Genomic DNA, 20,010 nt, shown 5'->3' with positions numbered 1-20,010 from the left:
CGTACCGAGGCAATGTTCAAACCCTGGTCCACTGTTTAATACTAATATTGCATTTCAAAAGATTTCGTGATAATTTTTTTTAGGAATATCGTACAGGTCGGTTCTCGTTTTATTATTATTTCTTTTTTCTAATACATCAAAACATCGTATTTAAGAATTAGGAATCTAATTTTTTCGTTTAATTTTTTTTTCGTCATTCTCTCATCATTATCTATTTTTTTTTTATTTTAAATCTTAAGAGTACTGGAAATAATAACTTATTACGTGTCGTCAGAAAATTTGTACAACGTCATCGTTTTTCCTCTGTATTTTTTTTTGTTTATCTTAATCCTAATAGTCGGTCATAACGGGTAATAATAATAATAATTAATAAATTAAATAATGGTTTTGTTTTTTATTTATATTTACAATGTTTATCATTTTTCTTTTCAATCTTAAGAGGGACTACTGGCCGTTGATATGATGGGAATGTACACAATGGGATTTTTTAGGTGGTCGACCACCGCTCAGTCTCAAAAAACAACAAATTTAATAATTACAAATATACAATAAACTCAATAATTAATAATAATAATAACTACGCATACGAAAAAACATCATCATCGCTTTGGTATCTGTTACGAACAATAATAGTGATAACTGGATGAAGAGATATGATGAAGAAAAATAAATTAATAAATTCGATGATAGTTCAAATTTGATTTCTTTTTTTTTTCTTAAAAAAGAATTAAAATGAACCATCCCGAATGTAATCGTTCTTCAACAAATCTCGCAAGATTAATAATAATAATAATAACACAGGTGTAATCGGAAAAGAATCCATTTTTAAGAAAATTTCGGTCCTCTTCATTTTCTTCTCTATTTTTCATTCTTCTCATCTTCGGAAATAAGGACTAGTACGTTAGGCTTGGAGGTGGAGGCGGCAGCCTAACTCCACCCCATGGGAAGAGTCATGTAGCCTCTTTCGAGGCAATACTTGCCGAGGAATCTTCATCGGCAGACAACATTTGCATAGTTGGCAACATGTGACCCTTCCCTTGGTTCACCACGCACTTCCTCATATGCTTCTCCAATGTAGATGGAACCGAAAACGGCATTTCACAAAACCGACACCTATACACATCTTTACCGATTCGACCGTGAGTCTTCATATGCCTCGTCAACTTGGAACTTTGCGCGCACGCGTACGAACACAACTCGCACTTATACGGTTTTTCACCAGTGTGTGATCTTCGATGAACTGTTAAATTCGAACAGTTCTTGAAGACTTTTCCGCAAAACTCACAGGTATCATTTCGGCGACTATCTTTTTTAAGAAGAGGACTTGAAAGTAGAGCGCTAGGACCTGGACCTTTATTATCTCTTGCCATTGCCGGTAACCACCAATCACCACGATCCAAATCCATTTTTAATCGTTTTGTTGCTTCGTAGCTGTCCGTAAATGGGGGAAATAAAGGGAGTCCTTGTGGCGGAGGACCTGGGATTAATCCTTTAGCGAATTCGTCTCGCAATTTTAATTGATTAGCTAAAGTGTTGTTGTTATCTCGATCTTTACTCATTTGTAATTTGATAGCGGAACCAGATTCTTGCAGAGCTTGTTTGTATGCTTCGCTATATTGAGCAATGTTACTCAAACCGAATTTATCCATTAATTCCCCCACTAGCGAAGCAGATTGCGAAGAGTTTTTTGAATCAATTGTACTATTAGGTGGTTGGGGAACGCTAAGATCTTCAGCTTCTTCTTCATCTGCGTCGATTTCCTCTTCTTCATCTTCTTCTTCGTCTAATTCTTCATCTTCATCGCTATCTTCATCTAATGTTTCTACCGATCCAGCATTGCTTGTTCGATCTTCTGGAGTTCTATGGATTTTCATATGCTTTTTTAATTTAGAGCTTTGAGAACAAGCATGATCGCAAACGGTACATTTATAAGGAAGATCACCTCCGGTGTGCGTCCTTCTGTGTACTTCCAAGTTATTTTGATATCTAAATTTCTTTCCGCAATAATCACAAGCAAATTCTGATTTTGGTGAAAGAGGCTTAGAATCTGGAGTGGTTGTAGATCGCGGGGTTGTTGTTAATGCGTGAGGTTCTTCTTGTTTAATGGCCGGAGGTGGGGATAAACTTTGGGGTCGGCTTCCGCTGCCGCTGTTGTTGTTGTTGTTGTTATTGCTTATGCTATTTATGCTTGTATTGCATGTAGTTGGGATGATATTTGGCGTTGTTGCCGGCGCGATTTGAGAAGGCGAGGGACTTGCGAATGGCGGTGAGAGCTTCCGAGGTGACGGCGAACTCGCCTGAGCCGCACCCGGGCTGGTGGTACCAGCTAATTGCCTCAACCGCTGTGAGTAAAAATCCAGTTGCGGTTCCAAAGATAAAGGTTGATTTGGTGTAGTTCTTTCACGTGGTGGAACGCTAGGAATTTGAGGAGGCCTATCAGCTGGTGAAGGAAAACTTGAGTGCGGTGGCGGTACACTTCCTGCAGCCACCGCAGCTGCAGCCGCCGCTAAGTTTAAACCATGATGTCTAAACTGTTCACTCACTAGTTGTTCCATTCGAAAATGGTGTTCACTTCTTGGAAATAACGGTGCTGGCGGAACGGGACCATGATTTAAAGGTGGTATAGGTAACCGTAGTAAGCCTCCAACACTAAAAGGGTTATGTAATTCTGGAGGGGGAAGGAGATGTCGGATATTGGGTGGCGGAGGACCACTAGCACCTGAAGAGCATCCAGAGGAGGAACTACTTGTGCTGCTAGAACTGTGGTTATTTCCTTTATTGCTACTGCTGCTACTACTCGGAGATGTTTCGACATAAATCTTGATTCCGTGGGCGTGTTGAACGTGCTGCACCAACCGCCATGCGGAGTGCAGCCGCGCCTTGCAAGTGGAACAAACGTAATTGCTGGGTTCTGGAACAAGAGGGAAAAAATAAAATGTAAATTTTTCAATATCGGGATAATTTCGAACATGTGCGACCGCGGTTTAGGGTCCGAGTAATAATACAGTGAAAATCGCGACGTGAAAAATGGCTCGGACATTTACGTTTTGAGGGGTGTGCTGTGTACGTGCTTCGACTTGCCGAGATCTTTTCGTATATCAGGTCGTGAAACGCGAACTCCGGTTGACTTTTAGATGGATCAATGGCGGAAAGTTTTTAAAGAAATGAAATTTAATACAAAAAATTAGTTTTAGAACGCTTAATTATTTTTTTCTTATTAGTACAATGGGTATCTCCCCCTATCGAAACGTGTGCTTTGCACACGTTAGGATGTACCCCTTTAATATTTTTTGTAGTGCTTCAAGAAAGATGCGAGCAGATGACATGAGCACGCGTCCAGCGTAACGTTCGAGCCATAATAGTTAAATACCTGGATCCCCTATTTGCAGACAACTTTTCCGTACCCATTCGTTCTACACAGTTCACGAGATCCTTAATGGAGCCGTTAAATTATGTATTTTTTAGGAGCTCGCATGCTCCGAGTACGGCTATTTTATTATCGCCTATTCGACTGAAGATAATCCTCTTAGACTTCCCCAGAGCATCGGGTTGTCGTCGTCGTATTCTTACCTCTTCTTCTCGCGACGCGTTCTTTACAATTTCTCGTCACGGTCATCACTGACGGGAAGGCTTAAGGGGGGTGGCATTTACATACATTTAAAATGTGGCCACGGAGTGAGCACAAAGGGCCCCACGAAGACGCTATTATTTATCGCCTAAAAAATTCGTGGGGTGAGGACATCTTACGAACGAACCTCGGACCAAACGCGTATAGTACGTCCTGTGCTGGCCCCCGATGTGAATACGTTATGGGGGCGGCTTTTGGACACGGCACAATGGCGTTGGGTCTTAAAAATTTGAATATCGCGGTCATTTTCGCCTTATCGCCCACCGCTGGCCTTAGGGAAATGATCTATTACAGTCTCAGTTTGACGGATGACCTTTTTCCAACTGTGAAAATAACATTTTATATGAAGTCTTTTTAAGGTGTGATTTAGAAAATTTTCCACGGATATTTTTTTGTTTTTTCCGATTAGATTATTTTATTGCACCATCCCCACCCAATTAATTTATTTTGGGTGTGTAACCTCTCTATTTTCGTCGCGCAATGTCAGACTACTTGAATGAAATCTGATAAATCGATAATAAATCTATGAAATAACACTATTTATTGAAACTTTTCGATAGATTAAACCATGTGTGGCCCGCCAGGCGACGAAAAAATTTATCAGCGTGTCCTAGAACTTGACCTTACGTCTGTTATGATTATAGATTAGACAGGCCCTTTGTGTCGGTTATAAAAATTAAATTAAAAAAAAATCTAGAGTACTGATCGTGATCATCATTGCGCGAAACTTTCAAGCATACAACCGGAATGGTACAGACAATGCTCAGGTGACGTCACTTTTTACGCTGGGGGCGTTCGAAGACTTTAAAATTTCATAATCCAACACGCTTCGCTGATCTCGATAGGGTGACCAGAAGGGTTAGGTTCGTCGTGACAAAAGCTTCCAATTCCTCTGATACCCCGCGGCGTTTTTAATCGGACATCGGTGCCAAGCTGTTTGTATTAATGATGACATTGCATGTACGATCGATTTTCAACCCTTAGAAAAGTCGCCGTTTGAATAAAAACGTCGCTATGTTAAGATTGGATACATTTCCGGAAAGGGTGGCGAAGATTTCCTTCTGCCGTTGGGAAAATTGTCACCTCCTTCGCGGTGACGTTTAAATTAACAAAACGTCACGCTGTCAGGAAACGTTCACCCCTTTTAATAATGGACATAACGAGTAGGACATGTCGAAAGCAGCCTCGCGGCAATACCAATAGTGTGGATATTAAAGGATTAACCGGTTGAGAAACATGACGAAAATATAAGATAACACATTTGACTATTTGATCAAAACAATTTTTTTAATTCAATTTAAAGTGTTATAAAGTTATAACGTAATACATAATCTAGGAATCCTTCTCGACAAATAATATAAAAACCGACCATGATGGGGTAGCAAAGTACATGCCCAAGGGCGACGGCTTTAAAACAGCATCCAACGGGAAAACGCGTCGAGATTTTATATTCAGCGCGCGTCGTCCAGGGCAACCCTGTAATTTCAATTTTCCGACGATAGTTTTCCTCCGAGATATTGAAACCGACGATACACAATACGCACGATTATGAAAATTTCAATTTACGGACGACAAATCAATCTTTCCCCCAAGAATACGTCTCCGGGAAAAATGCGAACGTAACACCAAGAAATCAATTGCCTTTTTACCTTTTCATAGAAAAATAAAAATTTGAATAGATACTTACCACTGTTCGTCGTGTTCGATTCGGCGTCTGCAAACTCGGTTCTAGATTTTTTCGAGGCGTGGCTTCCTTCTTCCGGTGAAGATGTCGGGTCTATTCTCTCCTGTTTAATATGTGCTTTTAGGTCTTCTCCGTCTTCTAAACTTGATGAAGTCAAAGGGGATGAAGACGCTCTTCTTTTTGGCGTTGAAGACGCGGCTCCATCGACGCTAAGGTCTCCGGGTGCCGGAAGTCGTGGGGATGCTGGTGGTGGAGTATGGACTCTTGTACTACTTCCAGCTTTTTTACCTGAGATCGGGGCCGATATGCTCGGCCTTCTCGTATTGATGGTCGATAATGGTAGTGCACCATCTTCATTATCTCGATCTCTTTCCGATGTTGAGTAACAATGTCCAAAGTTTTCTTTGTTGCACGACGCGACTTTGTGTTGAATGAATCTGACGATGTCCGAGAGAGCAAACGGTTTTTGACAAACCCCGCATGTGAGGATGTCTGGGTGTGTGTCAGATTCAGCTCCATCGACGTCCGCTGAAAATAAAGAGAAAATATTAAAATTATAAGCTTTAAAATAATTTTGATATCGATACATATAACATCGATTTTTATGTAACAGCTGCAGGGTTTTGGAATAAAGAAAGGAGCGATAATGATACTAGAACAGTCGGGGGTCTCGTTGACAACCACTCACCCCCTTCGACATCCACCCTTAATAAACACCCACAGGGATTAAGCAGCCGGCTCTGTGTATGAGCCCAATTTTCAAAAGTACCACTATCACTACATCAGCATTTACCATCAAAAAGGAATGAATAAAAATTTATTTATTTTAATTTTCACCCCTTAAAACTATAAACAAAACTAAACACTAAAAAAGAAATAAGGTGTGTAAAGTAAATAAAGATAACTGATTCATCCAACTGGTTATCCGGTCTTAAGTTACCGGAACTACCCCTAAAGTGACCACACCCTAACTGACCAATAAGGGTAAAACGAGGTGTGGGAAAATCGGACCCTTTTTTCATTGGTTAACCCTCGGACAATGGTCAGTTTGTACATAAAGTCGTCCAGTAAGGATCGTTTCATTCCTTTTGAAGGAAATAGGAGGGATCTATTTCGAAGTTATGAAATATTTATGTTTTCGAACAATTCTCTTCGAGAGGAAAATCCAGCTTATCTGTAGGGATGAAACAATCGAGGATCGGCAGATAAAGAAATTGCTTCCACCCCCGGCTTCTATTACCAACCGATTTGTATTATAATAAGAGAACGTTGTGAGATCGACGTCGATATAGTGTATATAGCGATAACGAACTTCGTGGTAGTTATTTTTAAACGTTCCGAACAATAAGAAAAAGGCGTATATTCAAGAGAAAAAACACGAGGGAATAATGAACGTGTCCAGTAAATTAAACCGACCCCAGCAGCCAACCATTGCTTACGATGAATGCTGACCAGGTGTGTCGTGTAAACGCGCCAACCCTTCCACGTCTGGACCAAACAACGCAGCGAGAGAACATTATTGTCCGAAAGGGTGCTTTTTTCTTCTTTTCGGAGAGTGTCAAGGTAGTAGAAAAGCTCCCGGCTAAATGAGGCCCTACGAATCACGTAACAAGATCAAGAGAACTTTTTCACTAGCGTCGAACCCAAGGTGGTCAGTAATCGTATTGTCGATCTCTGGGGTTGCCTTGTCACTTTGACAAAGAGTAATTTGATAACGGACAGAAAACACACATGCACCGACTTCTGGTTCATCGAATAATTAAGTTAAGAAATTTTTGGGGTAAATCGATATTGCGCAATAAATAAAATAAAGTTATATTTTTTTTCCCCCTTTACTTCAACATATGTTTCTGATAATGGATATCGTTATTTATTTTCCAAGGTGTTAACCAAGCCTGACCAATAAATTTCCTACCTTGTTTATCATTCGGTTTACCCCAAATATCCCCCGAAACGCAGTCAATATCCCAACCCTCAATGTTTACACCCCCAGAGAGTGTTCATGTTACAACGCCTGTTGTTGACTACTGTGGTTGTAATAGAAAGTTTGAACGTTAAAGAAATAACCGATTGATAAAAAAATCCATGAAAATCTACGATGTGGTTTTTCTTAAGTAGGTTCCATTTCGGACGAGATCGCCGTAAAGTGTGTATTAGCGGGGAAGTTGGGGTGTTAGTGTCACGACCCGAGTCACATTTGTCACGAAGAAGGGCCAATAAAATAATTCCAAGTGTAGCCACTCGTACAATCTGCCGGATACCGAAATCGACCCCCACAGAGACCGTTAAGAGCCTCGAGATTAATCAGAGCAATTTCCAATCAAGAGGGCTCGGCTTAATTGACAATATATATCGAAGAAACTCACCAGCGAGGACACTCCTTAAGAACAATTTCATCTTCAATAAAACCTCTTCGTTCATCATCTTTCAAATAAAAACCATCACCAAGTATAAACTATCAAGACACTAAAAAGTATCAGATACGACTTTGAACTTGAACCACACGACCTTACGGTTTTGGGATTGATCCCAGACTGAATCGTGGTCCATACACAATGAAAACGTACACAGGTAGCAAAAAATTAAGGGTGGTTGTCTCGGAGAAAACCGTATGGTGGTGGGGATAGGTCAGGGCAAATCTTACCACCCCTTAAAAATCAGGGTTGTTTTCGAGGTTTTAGCGGGGATAAATTACAATAGAATTTTTAGCGTTGTCGGCAGATATTAATACGCGATATTAGGCTTTTATCGGAAATTGATCGATCGAACTTTGCCCAACCGTTATTTCTACTTTTTTCATCTAAGGGGGATTCAATTCATATAAATACGAACGAAAATTAACCATGAAAAGGGGCATTATCCAGATATTGAGGAGAGATTGTTGGTTAGAAAATAGAAAAGTTATGAATATTTTATGATAAATATTAATAAATTCGTTTTGGTTGAATTTGTTTTACAAAATTGATAAATTAGGGTACTGTTACTTGTTATGGAGATATGTTAACAATTTTAATTACATTGAATTAGGTCAGATTGTTTTTAAAATGCAGTTTTTCGAGTAATTATTTATATTTTTTTAGATCCAATCGGATTGTATTCATTATTATTGTTTTTAAATTATGAAATTTGGCTTCTGCTTTTATCATGAACACGAAGTATCCAGTTCAATAATTTCATGGGTTTGACAAAATTCGTTTTTCGTTTCAAGTCAGTTTAAACATTTAGGACAAGTTTTCTTGTGGATCTCAGTGATGGTGAATCCAATATTGGTAGTCAACATCATATGATCTTATAACTGTTCGTATCTTTGGTTGATTGTTCTAACACTGGTTCTTCGATGTTTTTTGATTCAACTTTACCTTATGTTTAGAAAAGTGCGCGCTAAGATGGTATGATGAAGCAACAACAAGCTTCATAGGAATGACAACTTAACACAAAAGTGGTATTGGTATTGGTATTGTGCTGTCGATTTAATTGTTACCATATCGTCATAATAACATAGGAATTAACTAATATTAATAAATATAAAACACTTATTGTAGCCTGTAGGACTGATTATATTCTAAACAAAAGTTCAGAAGTATGAGTTGTATTAGCACGATATTAAGAAGAATCAGCCCAGTCGTTATCAATAAATAGTATAACGGAAGATCAAATGTAGCGTTTCGTTTTATTAAGCCGAGATCGCTTGCGGCCGAGGCGCTACAACTAACACCTCATCTATACAACGTTGAACAATCCTTTTTGCTCACACCTTGGAAGCAATCAACGTCGCCTTAAAGTAGAACGAAGAATGTATTATTTCACCTGATGGTCATTTATGACCGAAGCTCTAAAGCTGATACCACATCCACATACAATGTTAGAGCATACATATTGCGTGCATCTCAAACACAAGCAAATTTGTCTTAATCTAGAATGGTGAACGTATAGTTTCGTCTGATTAAGGTTGACTGCGGCCAAGCCGATATAATCGATACCATAACGATACAGTATTGAATATGACTATGGTTATCGCAATATTTTTATGATCCAACTTATTAATTAATACATACCGTTTAAAAGTAGAGAGTTTACGGATTAAGTTGAAATAAAAATCTTGAGTTAATATCCATAAATAAGACCACAGCGATAATTTGAATTTTTCTAATTTTTATTCGAAATTGGATGAGGACCAAAATTACAGATTTCTTATTTGTTATTTATCGCAATAATTTTTATGATCCAACTTATTAATTAATACACACCGCTGAAAAGAAGAGACTTTGGGCTTTGATATGACATAAAAATCTTTTCTTAAAATTCATAAATAAAGTTACAGCGATTTTTTGAATTTTTTCATTTTTTATTCAAAATTAGATAATGACCGAAATTACAGATTTCTTATTTATTATTTATCGCAATATTTTTTATGATCCAATCTATTGATTAATAATACCATACATGATACCATAATAAATACCACATACGTATAATATAATAGTCTATGTATACCTTGCCCCTAGGTAGCAATCGAATAACTTAAAACACAGTATGTATCATTTCGGGTGATTAAGCCGAGGTTGTTCGGGACCTACACGCTATAATCACTACCTCATCACTACAACTTAGAACTAACTTAGAACAGAAAATACAGTATTTCAACTAATTAAGGCCAGGGTGCTTGGGGTATAGGCTCTAACCGATCTCTGATTTGAAATTTAAAACGCAGAATGAATGATTGTGTAAGGTTAAGCCGAGGTCGCTTGCGGCCGAGGCGCTACAATTAATACCACAACGATTCAATTTTATCAATAACGACATTTTTAATAATTCATTATAGCTTATTCTTTAGCAAAGCTTTTGAAAACATCTTAGAATTCATCAATTTATGATGTTAGAATTTTATATTACAGAATAGAACTTGTTTCTATCTTACACAAATATCTTACCAGAGATTTATAATGTTATATGTAATGGTATATCAGGAGCTCATTCATAGACGATACAGCCATGATGGCTGTGGATGATAATATTAATGAAGAAATGTAAAATTAAAATTCATAAAGGCAAGAAGTGAATATTGCAACCTAGATTATGATTTTGAAAGCCCATGAAAAATTGAACAGGGTAGTTTTCAGATTCTAAGATAGATAAACTAATTGTTGGTCAATATTGACCAGTTTTAGTGATCAAAAAGAAAAAAAAAATCAATTTTACATCCCACTTAGACAACAATAAAGAGCTATTAGCGCATGCCATATATGGGGTTATTCCACAACAAATAAACACATTATAAGCACATCTCCGTAACTCGTCAATAAATTACAAACGACAAGGTGATTAAATAAAGGTAATCGTTCTAGAAGATTTATTGTGTCAGAAGTAATAGGAATTACAAATTTAATATGTTGTAATATAATGAAGAAGATGAATTTCACGAGCAAATTATTTTTAGGTATGAGTCAAACTTTCATATAAAATTCAGTGGTAAAGTGAATGAAGCAGTTGATAGTGGAACTCTCATTAAGATGTATTTTGCTTATTTTTTTTAAGCAAACAGTTACGAGAACAACATATAATCAAATATTGATTAATATTGATTTGGAAGTTACTAAATCATTTAGAAAAGTTACCGTTAAGTGGAAAATGTATGAAAAAGTTGTGTTATGATTATTATAACTAATTCTATTTCTAACATGAAGTGTTTTCACCATTTAAATTTTTTTTATACATAAAGAATTTAGGATTTAGAATTTATTATAACACTTGCTATGAAATCACGTTTAGCAGAAATAGTTGGACATTTCTAATTAGAATATTAATTTCTAATTAATTTCATAATTCAGAATTAAAAAACGATTTGAAAGTAAAACAAAATCTTATTAAGTTTTGCTATAGAACAACTTTTTAATGCTTAATTTTTTTAATGTTAATATAAAAACACAACATTTCTCGGAATAACCCCCACTAGAAATAAACTTACTCATCTATTTACGAAGTGTCTATATACTATCTGCTAGTTACATTCTTATCATCACCTATTTTTGTTTGTTCGTCCCTTTTTTATGCCAAGCGAATCTGGCTAGCAACAAAACGGTCGTTTGTCGGTCGTTCTACGATATATTCTCCGTAAAAATCAAATTATATCTATTTGTAAAAGTAGTTAGAGTTCTTCGAAGAAAGAAAATCGCGTTTTTGAAAGGTTTAGATGCCACGTGCGACTTTAATCGGTCTGTATTTGCCGACTCGGTACTTTTTTTTCTTTTTTTAAAAAGCGGAATTACAGCGGATGTGGGCATCGGGTGTTAGTATCCAGGTGAGGCCTGTTTACCTCCGTTGATAACGCCTAGCCTGTTTAGGTCACGCCGCAACGATAAGATAAGCGAAGACCGGCCCCGTGTGTGTAATGTTTGCCTCGTTGTATGGACAGACAAAATAATGTAACAGTTCTATGCTTCGTTTTATGCAATTATTTCATTTAAAAAAATTAAAGATTTGTATAAAAGACCTTCATCCAAAAATAAACATCCGAAACGTCCCCAAGTTATCCCTAGTTGTATCCCCAAAACAGAAATTAACGACACATCTTTTACTATTTTTAAACCGATCCGTCTCTTAGTAGAAGAAAGCACAAGGGGTCCTCGAAAAACGAAACGAAGTTATATTTTTAGCACGCACTGTTAATGACCTCATATAAAGATTAATCGTTTCTCGTGTTATTAGCAAAAATATTCCTAAATAAGATCTATTTCAAAAATAAGAAAAAAAAAGTTGTTCCTGCAGTATCTCGTATTGTTTTTCGATTTTTTTCTCCGTTGGTCCGCTCCTCCGGAGTTTAATTTATGACGAAAGCGAAGAAACAAATACGCCAGATCTGCATAAGCCCTAATGATGTCCAGGGGCAGGATAATTGGGGCGTCTTTTCGCCGTTTATTTACATACGATCCTGTGCGGTCGCCCGTCTTCATACTTATCTACGGGCGATCGTTGTTCCATCTGCGTCGACGTAACATGTCAATCCTCCAGGACGAGTGAATAATTTCCGAACGGACGTTTTAAACTCGACGAAAAACGCACCGAATTAGGATACGAAAGACCCTTTAGTGTATTTTAGTTGTCGTTTTTCTTTCGTTAAACTTCGCCTGATTTTGTGACGTCTATTTTAGGAGATTCATTCCATCTATAGATTCTTTTTTTCTAAATAAACTAATACTTTTTACTTAATTATTTTCAAAACGACATACGCTATCGTTTTAATAAAAAAAACCATTGCTTATCGTTTTCGTCGTCAAACGTCCAACACTCAATAATGATAAGCAGTAATACATCTTCGTTTAATTGATTAATGGTATTAATTGATATATCAAAATGGACAAAACATATCTATGTTAACACTCATTTTTTATTTTCGTAATTGTGGTTGTAATAAATAATACAGTAAAATAAATTGCTCTATTCCATGTTTATAGATAAACGAGAGGTATGACCAGAGTTGTCTATGCGATGTACAAATCAAGGAGTTCTAGTTTTAATTGTTGCATATTTTTATTGGGCGAAAAGTAAAACTAACACTAGACCAAGAACTAGAAACATTCGGGCTTAGCCGAACGTCTCTTAAGACGGCTAAAGCCAAATGAAACATTACTTCCATTTGTGACAACTATTTGAGAGATTCAACTTCTACAGCATTAACATACAAACTTCAAAGTGTGTTTTTGGTGTACCCACTTTAGATTCTCTGGGCCACCACGTGTCTTCTGAAGGTATTCGTCATAGACTTCCAACTTTTATGATCGTTTTCTACCTAATATTTCTATAGTTCTTGCTCCTTTATATAATCTTTCAAAACAGTTAAATTAATCACTTCCTGATCAACAGAATAAGATGTTTTTTTTCGACTGCGAAGAACACGCTTCTAGCAATGGAATAGGAGCTGTTGTGTCGCAAAATTTTAATAACAAAAATCATACAGTAGGATCCTGTTCTCAAAAATTATCTTCAACCCAAGTAAATTACTCTACCTTTGACAGGGAATTATTAACAATTTACGCTACTATTAAATTCTTTAAAGTGGATCTAACACTAGACCTAGAACTAGAAACATTCTGGTTTAGCTGTACATCTCGTAAGACAGCTAAACGCGAATGTTTCTAGTTCTAGGTCTACTGTTAGTTGTAATGCTAGTGTTTCTTCTAGTTTTAATTATTATTCAGCGTTAGATTGTTGTCTATTTTTATTGGACTAAAAGTAAAACTAACATTAGACCTAGAACTAAACACACTATTTAGACAGTATTACACATTATTTAACAGTATTACACAGGATTTTCATTAGTAGAATGAAAAGTCTCGGTAAGTACTAGGATGGAATGGATAGTGATTTTGCGAATAGCCGGATACCGAATATTCGGCATCCCCTTCGGCCGAATATCCGGTTATCCGGCATATCTAAGAAGCCATTATGGTTATAATTTTTGGTGCATTTCTGAAGTGATGCCCTATATTGCCACATTATTGTGATATTTGAATGAAAATTTTTACGAAAATTTGAACGAAAATGAAATTAATAAGAAAGCTAATAAGATAGATAATATACTTTTTTGATGCTGATTTAACTCACGAAGCAACTCTAAAAAGAGGATACTTTAATTAATAATTGGTGATATTTCCATAAGGATCCTTCAAGAAATTAATTTTATAGCGAATTTTGAAAGTTATCGATGAAAATTGTAACATCGAAAGTTTTACCAAAAGTTCAAATATTGTTTTCTCAAAAACTAAAAGTTATTTTTCAAAACGGGTTGGTTCATTGGAAAGAGGACACTTTTATTAACACTTTGGGAAATTTTCATACTCATATTCCAAGAAATGGATTTTATACGAATTTTTAAAACTTAATAGGCGAAAATTGCAAAATTGGAAAAAATTGTCGATCATTTCAAAAATTTATTTCTTAAGAACTGAAAGTAATTTTCCAAATCGGCTTTTTGCGTTAAAAAGAGGATACTTTAATTAATAATCGAAAGTGATAACAGCGACAGTTCTGTTAGTAATGAATGTGATTATGAATTACAGGCGAAGAGAAGAAAACTAGATGAAACTGCAACAAAAGATTTTATATATCGTATTGGGATTGTTACAATGAGGTTGCTAAGACAAACCTGATATAAATAAAGTTGTATTAAATAAAAAAAGTCTTATTTGGGTTGAACTTGATTATTATCTGCAGTGTAATAGTAACACTAAGTAATAGGTTTTTCATATCCTGCCAAAGCCGGATAGTTGCCGGATATCCGTTCCACCACTAGTAAGTACCAACTATCTTGTAAACTCACTTAATGAAAACGTAGGCGGTAGAGTAGAGCAGTTAGTTGTAGTAGAGTAGAGTGGTATAGCATCGTGATAAAGTTACTCTACCAATTGCCGTCCCCCTTAAAAGTACGCTAGTTACTCTACTACTAATTTTACTAATGAAAACCCGGTATAAGAGAAGCACGGCTTAACTCTACGGCCAAGAATTTTTTATATAACGGAATTTTGGTTATATCGAGGTTTTACTATACCATATTTGATAAAATCATTATGAAAAAATCTAAACTGACCGTACCTTTTAGAAAATTCCGGAACTGTGTATATCCTTTTTTGAAAAAGAATTTGTAAAGGTCCATACAAAAGGGGACGTTTTCGTGTCCATAATAGAGGTGGCATATCGTTTCTCCACACACGGTGGCATTCTTCGGGTCAACAAACAGGTCCCGGTGACCATTGTCCGAAACAGGACAAGTGTCCCGGTGATTTGACCCTTTCTGTCGTTTCGAAGGAAGGCTCTCATTTGGAGCGTGGGAGAGTTTGCCGGTAACACCTTTACTGTCGATAACTCTTCTTCTACTTCGCCAAGTTTCACCGTTACTCTTCTATCAACTGGGAGCATCGCGTTTTCTTACACTCCTTTTTCAAACCTAATTACATCAAACCTAATTGTTATTGTATTAATGCGCATCTTTCATTTATTAAAAGTTTTTTGCTTAATAACGTTGAGCTTTTTTATGGCGGAGTTATTTTTTATTCATTGTTCTTCGATGGGAGAATAAGATAAAAATGATCAGATCTTAAACTTTTAGATTCTCGAGACGTAGAATAATTGAGGCGAGAAATTTGTAAATGACCCTAGCAGATGTGGGAGAGTGTGGGAATGTCCTTAAAGGACCACAATCCTTTTTAACATCCTTTATGTTTACGGTTGTGAGAAAGGAAGGTTTTATAAAACCACAGCAAAAGAAAAATAGTATCATAAGTTTCGATTTCACAACAAAATGAAAACATAATTAAACCCTGATTAAGAGGAATTATACATAATAACAACAAAACAATATTATATTCCAAATACGGTGAGGTCTCTTTAGAAACAACGATTTCATTATTATTGCCATTTCCGTGATTTCGCAATCTTTTTACAATGTGGTGGTGCCCACATCGTAACACACGTAATAGACTTTAGAAATTTAAGCTTAAATTGTAACCTTATTAACAGTTTTAAATTAAAAAATACCTAAAAACAATGGTCATTCTAAATCTAAAGGTATTGAAGGTTGTAAAGGTTTAGAAAATCCTTCTTTCGTTGCTATGTTAACAAAGTAAGCAGATACTAATCTTTGGATCGCTAGGAGATTTCGATCAAATTGATAGCCAGACATCGCGATTGGAAGCAAAAAGGGTTTGCTGATTAACCGAGCAACCAGAGAGGAAGTGCGTGAGCGCCCGACCAACAACCGTATTTTATTTAGAACAATCCTGTATTCACATCGATTTGACCGCGACCGTGCAATTATATACGAATATGGTCTTTGAATATGCATTGAATTCGCGCGGCGGTGAATAACGCGAATACGCGACCGCCACCAGCACTCGACAAATTAAAACTTTCTCAACGACAATACAAAATTCAACGGGAACCGACGGATAACGTGTGCAAGAAGTTTTTCCCAAAACCCAATTAAACATCACATCTAAAATTACGTTACTAAAATAAAATCGAAAAATAATGCAACGTTGTAACATAACGAAAAACTGTTTCGAAAAACAGTTTGATTCCTATCATTTTATTTTGTTTCCCACGTTTTAATTGAATCGTTACCAGTCTTTCGTGTGTCACTGATTTATCTATGATTTAAACTTCAGATTCAATCTTTGAAGATGTAGATACACTCAACATACAAGACGTTGAGCTTGTAAACAACATAGAAATACCTAAAACTAGTTGAATTATTCTCGAATGAATATTTTAAAAATAAATTTTAAAAATTATCTTTAATCTAATCGTTTTAAATGTCTTCTTCTTCAGAAAATATTTATTTATTAGAAATTAGTGCTCTTTTACCTTCATGATGTTATTATTACAAATGCAAATTGAATAATTAGAGAAGAAAAAAGTGGATATGTGATATCTTCTATTCACGTTGAAATAAATTTATATATATAGTAATGTGAAAATGTTAGCCAAATGATTTTTTCCGATATGCCCAGGAAACTTTAGTCAAAGGACGTTTTATGCAAATGCTCCAAATGTTAGAAGAATGTACAAAATTACAGAATTAACACTGACGTTTCCAGAAATATCCAGGTCTTGAGTACTTCTTAATCTAGATTTGATTCAAATCTGCTTGTGTCTAGAATAATTGAGAAAGGAGTATCGATTTTGAACTATCTTCAAAGTCAGAGCAATTAATAAGCACTAATATAGATTTTGTTCATATCTGGTGGTGTTCAGAAATTTGATTCAAAAAATTTGAGTAGTTTATCGGAAAGATGCTATTCATTGTAAACTTCAAAAGCTTTCATGGTATCAAAACGTTCAGTTGAGCGTTGTTACACCTAGATAATGTTGATCGCCGTTATTTGTCTTCAGAATCAGAGCAAATCCTGAGCAAATTGAATAGCTCGAAACATCGTTATCATATAATTATTAGATATATAACAAGTTCACCAATAGTGTTTTTGAAATATTATTATCAAATACCTACCATAGAAGTTGTTTGCTATGCAATTCTTGAATTTCATGACCAGATGATATAACTGTTAGTAAAACAATATTTTATCTTCAACTAGGATGTGACACTCCATATACATGTACCTACCTTGCAAAGTATAGGTCTAAACATACAGTTCAAAACAATTCTTATTCTAAAGGAATATTAAATAGCATACTTTTAGTATTATCTTACTGGTAAAGATTACCTTCATAAACAAGACCTTTTTATAACGAATATGTAGAATCTTAGTACTATTGAAGATTTTAAGTTACTAATTACAGCTTTATACACTTTTGCAACTTCATTAATGTGCACAAGTCATTCAAAAGGTAACATCGCATCGAAAAAATTTAATTAATCAAATGAGGTGACAACGTCAGAAAAAGTGAAGAAGACCCATAATTTAAAAATGCTACACATCGCATATTGTGTAATAGTTTTGCCATGAGTAATAAGCAGAAACATTATGGAAATGATTCAAACGAATATTTTGCATTGCTTCACAGCAATAAAACCGAGTTTTTACATCAATTCACGATTGTGTATGGAATCAAAAGTAAAGTATTGCGTTGACCAAAATCAATTAATTAAAGTTCCAATTGTTTCCCTACGCTGAATTAAATTTATTACGTTCATCAGCTGGACTATAAGCAGGATATTGCAGCTATTGAACATTGATGTATAAGATTACTCAGGTATTGAGATTATACATATAATCGAGAAATAATGATTTGTTTTCAACAATATCGTAGTTAACCCTCGCGTGACCATGCAGAGTAACTGAATTAGCCCACGACTAAATGTTTGTCAATATTTTTTTAATTATAGTATCAGGTTTGATTATTCAATAACCCAAGAACAAAGAATGCAAGTTAGTGAAGATAAATTGGAAGCAATCCGCGAAATATACAACAGTTTTGTCAACAACTACATAGAAAATTATTCGCAAGATACAAATGTTATAGTAGGCAACATTTCGTGGCAAAATGTCCATTTAGTATATACATCAAAAGCAAACTGGTATGATACGTCATAAAAATTTGGGTTTGTGCAAACTGACATAGCCTAAATAGCCACGTATACTGGAATGCTAAATGGGTGAAGAGAGACAAATCAAGAGCAAATAGTTGTTTTGAATATGATAAGACCATATTTTGGTTTTTGACGAGGAGTGACTACAGATAAATTTTTACATCTACTTCTATGAATCAAGAGCTTTTCAAGCTAAATCTTACCATTACTGGAACATTGTTGGAACAATATTCTAGTTTATTTGGTTTTACAGATCAACTTACATTAGTATCATATGTGCCAAAAATTATAAAAGCTGTTCTTTTAATGTTAACCCAGTTTGACAGAGCCGATAAAGCAGGTAATAAGCAAAATAAGCCAGAAATAAATATCCATTATAATCAAACAAAGGGTGCTACTACTAAATAAATACTAGAGATTAAATGACCAGACAGTACAGATGTGTTGGATCAACAAACAGGTGGCCTTTTACAATTTTTTGGAAATATGGCTACTCTAATTGCATATATACAACTCAAGATCTATGCAATATTAGAAGATACCGCAGACCAAATTTGCAATCGACATATTTTTGAAGATAAATGCACAAGAGAGCTTTTACTTCCACCAATAAATGTTTCCCAAATAATGTTACTGAATGGTAATACAAAAATCTTTTAATGGTACTAGTGAAACTGGAAGCAATGTTATTCAAAGAATTCTACCGTTATATCTTGAAGGACATTCTAACTCCAGAGTATCTTATATATTATAATTGTGCTGCGCAAACATTTTAGTTACATCTGTCCAATAAGACAGATAAATTCTTGACACAATTTTCATAAATATCATAAATAGTATCGAAGTTTCTTTTATTATAGTAATTTTGTTATTGACTTTGATCGTTTTGTTCTCTAACCAGCGTAGAATCTAACATTTCTATCATTAACATGATGACAGAGCTGAGAAAAAATATAGGGATAGTAGCCAGGCTGGGGAAATACTGTTAGCTTACTATGCATTATAGTTCCGGATCTATAAACTAATTTGAAGACATATGGTTGTAAGACCTAGATGCTAACTCAAAAACTGCCAAACTGGTGTAGATGTCGTAGAGCGGAAAATCATGAGAAGGATTGTAAGCCCAATATACGAGAATAATATATGGAGAACAAGATATAACTAGGAACTATATAGCTACTACAGGGAGCCAATGCTCTCAGAGTACCTCAATATACAGAAATTGGTCAGCATAAAGGAAGAAAGGATATCAAACTCACCGATGTAGTAACTAAGAAAATTAATAGAATAATAATGTAGAATGCAAAATCTTAATTGCAACTTAAATGCAAATGAAAGAATCTTATCATTAAAAATGTTTTTTTTTAGATCTTGATTCAGAGTGGAAGAATGGATCAAAGACAAGTATCCCGAAGCTTAGGATGAACTTTACCAAGAAAGTTGCCATTGGTATCAACAGTTTACGAATTGCCTTTCAAATTCATCTCTGCGGACACCAAAGTGATCAAATATATCGAAGCATTTTTGAAAATAGATTGAGGATTTCCTATAAATCTTAATGCTAGTCTCTACAGTGTAGTTAATAAGTAAATAATATTCTATAATATATCAACTGCTCACTCATTTTTGCAGGATGACGTTTCCGATATGACCATC

General features: G+C 35.5%; 1 protein-coding gene across 2 annotated transcripts in view; it reads right to left on the bottom strand.

The window, feature by feature from the left end:
• Positions 1-278: 278 nt before the first annotated feature.
• Positions 279-20,010, bottom strand: part of LOC111424115 (BCL11 transcription factor chronophage) — a 31,362-nt gene continuing 11,630 nt past the window's right edge. Inside the window, exons 1-3 of one of the 2 annotated variants that reach the window (XM_023057546.2) lie at positions 7,679-7,808; positions 5,316-5,840; positions 279-2,911 (exon numbers count right to left, since the gene is read on the bottom strand). In XM_023057546.2, coding sequence (XP_022913314.2) covers positions 951-2,911; positions 5,316-5,840; positions 7,679-7,736 — 2,544 coding nt within the window. In that variant the 5' untranslated portion in view covers positions 7,737-7,808 and the 3' untranslated portion in view covers positions 279-950. Of the gene's footprint in view, positions 2,912-5,315; positions 5,841-7,678; positions 7,809-20,010 lie in introns of those variants that run through there. The other variant, XM_023057547.2, reaches the window with a different exon arrangement.

Source organism: Onthophagus taurus, chromosome 11 (genome assembly GCF_036711975.1).
Source record: "Onthophagus taurus isolate NC chromosome 11, IU_Otau_3.0, whole genome shotgun sequence".
Taxonomy (NCBI): domain Eukaryota; kingdom Metazoa; phylum Arthropoda; class Insecta; order Coleoptera; family Scarabaeidae; genus Onthophagus; species Onthophagus taurus.
This window is presented reverse-complemented; position numbering and strand designations above follow the sequence as displayed.